At 35.2% G+C, this 7,825-nt stretch overlaps 1 protein-coding gene across 5 annotated transcripts in view; it reads right to left on the bottom strand.

Annotated features, from left to right (window-relative positions):
* Positions 1-536: 536 nt before the first annotated feature.
* The window catches only part of KIF21A (kinesin family member 21A), a 171,892-nt gene continuing 164,603 nt past the window's right edge, over positions 537-7,825 (bottom strand). For all 5 annotated transcript variants that reach the window (XM_081483369.1, XM_081483372.1, XM_081483371.1 and 2 more), the window contains 2 exons: positions 6,313-6,512; positions 537-1,787 (listed from right to left, as the gene is read on the bottom strand). In XM_081483369.1, the coding sequence (XP_081339495.1) occupies positions 1,694-1,787; positions 6,313-6,512 (294 nt within the window). In that variant the 3' untranslated portion in view covers positions 537-1,693. The remainder of the gene's footprint in view (positions 1,788-6,312; positions 6,513-7,825) is intronic.

The following is a 7,825-nucleotide window of genomic DNA, read 5'->3' as shown; positions in this document are numbered from 1 at the left end:
ACCTCCTGCAATAACTGCCTTCCATTTCCTCTCCAAGTAACCAAGGTTGCTATTATCCTAATCACTATGGGAATGCTTTTTATTTGTTTAATCATCTATGTTCAAATCCCTGAACTATATAGTTTAATTCCTTTAAATAGTAAGTTTCCTTGGTTCCTCCAGATTAGGTTATGGTTTACGCTTTTCAAGAATATCTCATGTCTTGTGTGTGTTAGTCATTCAGTCATGTCTGACACTTTGTGACCCCATGGACTGTAGCCCATGAGGCTCCTCTGTCCATGGAATTCTCCAGGCAAGAATACTGGAGTGGGTAACCATTCCCTTCTTCAGGGGATTTTCCTGATCCAAAGATCAAACCCAGGTCTCCTGCACTTCAGGTGGATTCTTTAATAGTGAGAAAAGAAAAAAAAAAGGAATGGATATGTAATGCTGGATAACAAAAAGATGCCTTTCTTTAAATCACACAGATAAAATAAACTTTTACAAACACTGCCCATTTTCATACTATTAGGAAAAGAACAAAAGAATAAAAATTATTCATAGCAACATGTTTATTTAAGCCCTAGCAAAGCTTTCATTTACAAGCAAATATTTTGGGGGGAAAAGATCACAAGACAATATTTTCAAGTGTCATGTCACTCACAGAAAAATTAAACTTGCAGAATTTACAAATTAATATTCTGAGCAGGCATAAATTATACATCCTTTTGCAAAATCCAATCTACAGCATTTAAAATTCATAGTTACAACATAAGACATTCTCTCTTTACAGTCTACCTATTTACATAGCTTTTCCCACTGCAGATGATAAAGTTCTCATCATAGCTACCAAGGTTTGCAAACACAGTATAATTAAAATATATTTAGCAGCATATAACAATTAGATTAAAAGGGAAAGAAATACTACTATTAAATAAAAATGAAATTAAAAGGTGGATAATAAAAACAACTCCATAGGAAAATAGATTGAAATATATTTCTGTTAGGACATCAAAAATGTTTCCCATCACAGAACGTATGCACAGCACTAATAAAATAATTAACAGCATTTTAGTCCTGAGCACACAAAATAGCACTGCAAAACTTTGGTCAATACAAGTAGATGTCAACATCTAACACAATCTGTTTAACATTCTTTGTTAGTAGATTAAAGTCAAATCCATCTTATGAAAAATCACCGTCAATAATATTCTCACATCTTTTTCATTACATTAAAAGAGCTTTTAAATTTGGGAACCCTCTGTAGACTGACATAAATACCAGACAAACCAACGTTTGACTAACATTCCCATATGCTTTAAATATGTAAATCATCCGAACAGACTATATGAATGAGATAACAGTGGGTGGCATTATATTCTAGGTGTATTTTCTGTCACAAAAGCAGACATTTTGCATTTCAGATAATTTGAAGATGTTTTTTATAGATAGGCACAAAAATCCAGCCACGATAAAAGTGTGAATCAAGCAGTGTATCAATTAGAGGTTATATATGCATTGGTAGATATTAAAATTTAGCACATAGAGTACACAATTTTATTAGAATACCATTTATATTCAGTAGTTGGATTCATATATATTTTCCAGTTAACTCCATTCACAAGTTTTTGCCTAATAAATGTAGGACAACATTTTCCATAAAGAAGATAAAGTATTATCACAGTATTCAGTTTCTGACTATCTTCATTCATGTTTAATTACTGGCAATATCTTCCCCCAAATCTCCTGTGTCAGAGATTTGACCATCTTGCAAATTTCGAGTCTTCCAAATTCTCACAGTTCGATCACTACAAAATAATAAATTAAAAATGAACATGTGAAAACAGGTGGAAAGATACAGTTCTTAGAAATACTTATCAAGAAACATTTACAGAAAAGGTCTTTAATAGATATAGAGAAAAATATACAATTACTATGTTCCCCTCACACACATTAACACATTTTATTCTCTTTACCTACCATAAGATATAGATAATGCTATTATACCCTATTTATGATGAGCAAATTGGGGCCCAAAGAAGTTAACTAATTTGCCTGAGATCAAGCTTCCCTGGTGGTCCAGTAGTTGAGACTTCACCCTTCCACTATGCATGTTGCACAGTGCAGCCAAAAAAATAAAAATCTGCCCAAGATCACAAAGTAAGTGACAGCACCAAGATTTGAAACCAGGCAGATTGGCTCCAAGGCCCCGTCTCCTAAGGCTATATTGACATAGTCAGTATATATGGTCAGAGGTCTTCAGGCGTAAGAGCCCAGAGTAAGATCACAGTGAGGAGGCCAGGGCAGGGATTCCAGAGAGTTGGTGAATCTGTCAATATTCAGGAAGAATTATGTTCAGGTGAAATCAGCATAAGCCCACAGAAAAAGCAGGCAGCTACTAGGAATTAGACAAACACTCTACCTATCGTAGAACATAGACAATTCGATGCATTTCTATTCACCTAACATGTGGGCTCTGGGTACTAGTCATTAGACAGTTACATTTCTCCTGGCTCTAGAAAGACAGTGTTGCTTTTCTCCGATTTCTTAATAAACCCAAAGCCAAAAGAAAGAGTTGCCATAAAACTGGATAGTTTAAAAGCATTTCAAAGATTATGTAGCATATTTTGAGGATATAGAAAGTTTAGTGACTTGTCATTGTAACATTGCAGAAGACAGAGCTGAGCCTAGAATCCAGGCTTTCTAGTTTGTAATCAATAATCTCCTCATCCCTAACTCTTACCACATGGGGAAAAAAATCACATTTTTTTCTCTTTTTTAAATCTACATGAGATGATGGATATTAACTAAGCTTACCACAGTAATCATTTCATTATATATGTAAGTCAAGTCATTATACTGTTATACCTTAAACAGTGTTATATGTCCATTATATCTTAATAAAACTAGGGGAAAATAATCATCTTTCACCAGCACACACAGCACAGATAATTGAAAACAGCAAGGGGATATGTTCACTTGTCCACCCATTTATCTATTCCATTTATTCATTCAACCATCCATTCAACAAATGTTTGTTGGGAACTTGCAGTGTCCCAGGCATTATTCTAGGTACTTGGGATCAATTCAAAATAAATATATAACAGAATCCTATGCCTTTGTAGATTATATATTCTAGCAAAAGGAGACAGACAATAAAACATGATAAAAATTATATAGTTTATTAGAAAGTAATAAATGTGACAGAAAAATTAAAAGAGTACAGCAAAGAGGATCAGGATCAGGAGTGATAGGTGATAGGAGAGATTACAATTTTAAGTAAAATCACAGGGTTATTCTTACTGAGAAAGAAAGATGTTAGAAGATCAGGATCTCTGAAGGCACTTTGGGCAAATGTCTTAAGGCTGGAGTAAGCCTGATATGTTCAAGACCAGCAAAGATATTATCAGTGCTGTAAGAGAAGGAGCATGCCAGAGGGTTTTAGAAGGTTAAGATGACAGATAACAAATACTCAAAGGGTTTAGATCAAGTACAGCCTCTACTTTAGACAAAATGGATGACCAATACAAGTTTTTGAGCAGAGAAAGAACAAGATGATCATAATTTTTAAAAATTTTTAAAATTACTCTGGTGTCTGTTTGAGAATAGACTACATATGGGCAAGGCACCTTGTTTAGGAGGCTATTGTAGTAATCCAAGAGCTGATGGTGACTAGGGTCAGTGAGGTAACAAAAGGCAGGGTGAGAAGTAGTCATATTCTAGATATAATGTAAAGGTAGAATACCAACATAGTTTGCTTATGAATTGGATATGGAGTTGAAAGAAAGGGAGGAATGACGGTTTCTGTACTGAGCAACAGAAAAAAAAAGAGAAGCCATCAACTGACATGGAGAAGGGCATAGGATGAGCAGGTTTCTTAGGAAGGCTGGGGGTTCAGTTTTGGACATACAAAATCTAAGATGAGCAAACTTCCACTACTAGTCATGACAGAGTAACCTGTGCCAGGTTAACGCTCCTGTGAGTTAACACAAAGTGAAAACTTGACAAAACATATGGAACAAAACTATTTTCAGAAACTGGGGGATGGGTACATTAGGCCTGTAATTCCTGAGAAAAGGGAAACAAGAAAAGGTGAGCTCTGTGACAGCCCTGGCCTTCAGTCTGGAAGCACTTGCCGCACTACAGCAAGGAAGAGGGGAAATAAACAGACTACAGAATCAGAGTTGAAAAGACAGTAATAAAAATCTGGGAAGTGTGAAATAGCTGTAATTTGTAAAACCAAATAGAGAAGAGGGGAGAGCTATGCAAAAAGGACTATGGAATTATAGGGAAAAACATTCCATCAATCTACATACATAGGGGTCCCCTAATGTCTTTGACCGAAGGCTAAGCTGCACATGAGTAGAGTCAGACTATACGGCCAGACCAAAACACAGCTGTGAGAGTCAAGCTCTGATCAGTAGAGAATAGCATCAAACATTCAAGACATTCAGTAAAAACCCAAGAGTTGAAGTCTCAAAACGATGAGCTGAACCACAAGTAACTTACATGACTTTAAATAAAACCCAACTGTCTTTTAAGGAATAAAACAAAATCCAGATACTCAAAACACAACACTACAATGTTCAACATTCATATTACATGACGTAAAATGAGAAAAGATAAGACCTATAATCATAAGAAAAATCAATCAATGCAACAGATCCAGAAATCATATATGACAGAATTACTTATACAAGGACTGTGAATTATAAAGTACCTCAGTTTTCCCATCTATAATATAGGGATTACAATAATACTCACTTTCTAGAGTTCTTATGAAGACTAAATGAGTTAATGCCTGAAAACACTCAGAACAATGTCTGGTAGATATTAAGCCCTATATAACGGTTTGTTAGGTAATGAATAAGTAGAACTAATTTGAAAATAGGCCTTCTGATTTTATTGGTTATTTTCCTGATTTTATGTTACATGGTAAATACATCTGCATCTGATACACCATGGGTAAACTGAGGACATTTTCAGTTTCTCAAAAATAAAACTGTATCATGGAAGAAAAATATTACATCATACCTCAGTTATCAGACCTCAATGAGTCGTAATAATTTTATAGTGTCCCACAGCTATGAGGGGTATTATTTCCCATAAATTGTCAAGGACAAACAAGCTTCTACGGGAATAAACAAAAGTGATGAAACTTAAGGAAGTAATGTATCTCAAAAATAGCATCAATGAAGCATTTAAGGTAAGCATCTTAGAAAAACACGAAAGAAATCTGCTTTGATGTATTTTAGAGATGAGAGAAAGTAAATGAGACGAGGGATTCAGTGGAAACAGCACAAATAAAAAGAGATACCACAGAAATTTAGCAGAAGTTTCAAAATAAAATCAGGGTAATTGTGTATTTAGGACTGATGAATCAAGAAATGGCTCAATAAATTAAGTAACATAATTGGTACACAAATGACATAAGGAGATTTTCATGAGAAATTACATTTTATTTGAATGAGATGAACACCTCACATTATAGTACATATGATATCCTTTCCAAAAGTATTTATATATAATGTATTATGATATAATACATATTATGTCATTTTTACAGTCACATCTCTACACCTCCTTCAAGCATCTTCTTAAATGTCACTTTCTCAGTAAGGTCTTCATTGTCCACTCTACTGTGCAACCCCTGTTCCCTAGTGATGTTCTCGTCTCCCTTCCCTGCTTGCTTATTTCTCCAGAGTACCTCTCACCATGTAACATATTTTACTTATTCATTTTCTTTTCTTTCTCCTTAGAATGAAATTAGGATTTATATCTGTTTTGTTCAATTCTCTATTCCCAAGATTCTGGAACAGTGCCTGGCACACAGGAGATTCATAATGAATGAGCAAATGAGCAAATAAATTAATCAATTCAGCCATTCTAAGAGGGAGGGAGTATATATTATTACTATGTACTTAGATTTTAAAGGAGGTGGGAGAGGCATAAAAGAGGTTTTTTTTTTTTTTTTTAGGATTTGATCTAAATGTGAAGAATGAGGCAAGTTTCCTGCCTTTTCTGGAAAGACAATTTAGAAATTAATCACTTCTGAATGATTTCTTAAAAATTAAAACTGCTACAGTAAGATCTGGTAGCAGACTTCCTAGTCTAAGCAGAGAGCTGATACAGGAGTAACACTATTATCATATAAACTAGGGAGCCCAAACTCAGTGATCACAGTGCATCTCAGAAAATATAAACAAAACATCATGAATAGACATTGGAATAGCTGTAATAAAAGGAAGATTTCATATGTTTTACATTTCCAAATATTTACAACCTATAGTATTTATTAAATCTGAACACAAGCAACCAATAGGAAAAACTTACTCAGCTGCAGTAAAAATGTGGGTGGAATTAACACATATGGCATTGATAGGACTCTCATGACCTTTCATCTCTCCAACTGGCACAAAGGTATCTATGTTCCAGAGTTTCAAAATGCCCCCTCTGCAGCCACTGAGCAAAACTGGGTGGCCTGGTACCACTCCCAGGGCACAGACCCAATCCTTATGTGCATTTGGAACTTGCTGGGAGAAAAAAGAAAAATCAGCAGCTTAAGGGAAGCCTTTCAAACTGACATTTTCACACCAAAATAAGTTACCAAAGTTTTTATTGACAAATTCAAATTTTGGAACACTGAATTGGTCTGGAAACCATAAAAATTATTTTCTATGAAGTCACTCTAAGTGATTTAAACAGATAAATCTGTAATTTGCTCCTCAATTTAATTCACTAGTTATTATCAGTGTTATCAGTATTAAAGACCCACAAAGTTAAAAAATCTATAGAATCTAAAACACATGGAAAGTATACTGAATTTTTCAAACATCACTTCCTCTTCAAAGGAGTAAATATCTCACCTTTCTAGAAAATGTATCTCACACAACAAGTTTGAAAACTACAACCTGGTATGTAGACTATAAGGACTGTCTCCTAAAATCACTGCCTTAAATTTTGGAAGAGAACATAGAGGTCTAAAACTTTTTGGAGAAGGCTGGAGCTAACCTACATGCTTCACGATGAGTAAACAATACTTATGGGCTTCCCTGGTGGCTCAATGGTAAAGAATTCACATGCCAATCCAGGAGACTCAGGTTTGATTCCTGGGTTAGGGAGATTCTCTGGAGAAGGAAATGGCAACCCACTCCAGTATTCTTGCCTGGGAAATCCCATGAACAGAGGAGCCTGGCAGGCTACAGTCCACGGGGTCGCAAGAGTCAGACACAACTTAGCGACTAAACAACAAACAGTAATTATAAGCTCAGACTATATGACCATATTTTATGCATATATAAATTCATATATATAATATAAAAGACATTCTAGAATGTATATCTATAAAAGAAAAGCTTTTGAGTGCAATATATGTGCCTGTTGCCAGTTTTTTCTATTAACATTCATGCTACTTGTTCAGTTTTTTTTTTCGTCCGATTGTAAGCAGGAAAGTGTGAGCAATTGCAATATATGCATACACACTCATACATTTATAGGAAAAAGCCTGACAAAACACTTCAACCCAACTATCATTCTATAGGAAATGAGAGAACCACCATTCTTGGATGTATGAAAATGAGATGAAGAATCATTTAGACTGCTATGACTTTAGCAAAACTTGGTACTCTGTGAAATATGTGTGAAAGTATTGAAGTATTAGTTGCTCAGTCATGTCCGACTCTTTGCAATCCTATAGTCAGTAGCCCACCAGGCTCCTCCGTTCATGGAGTTCTCCAGGCAAGAATACTGGTGTGGGTTGCCATTCCCTTCTCCAGGGGATCTTCACAACCCAGGGATCAAACTTGGATCTCCTGCATTGCAGGCAGATTCTTTACCATCTCAGCCA

The sequence above is a fragment of the Giraffa tippelskirchi genome, chromosome 4 (genome assembly GCF_054371585.1).
Source record: "Giraffa tippelskirchi isolate mGirTip1 chromosome 4, T2T-mGirTip1v1.2.pri, whole genome shotgun sequence".
Classification (NCBI taxonomy): Eukaryota; Metazoa; Chordata; class Mammalia; order Artiodactyla; family Giraffidae; genus Giraffa; species Giraffa tippelskirchi.
This window is presented reverse-complemented; position numbering and strand designations above follow the sequence as displayed.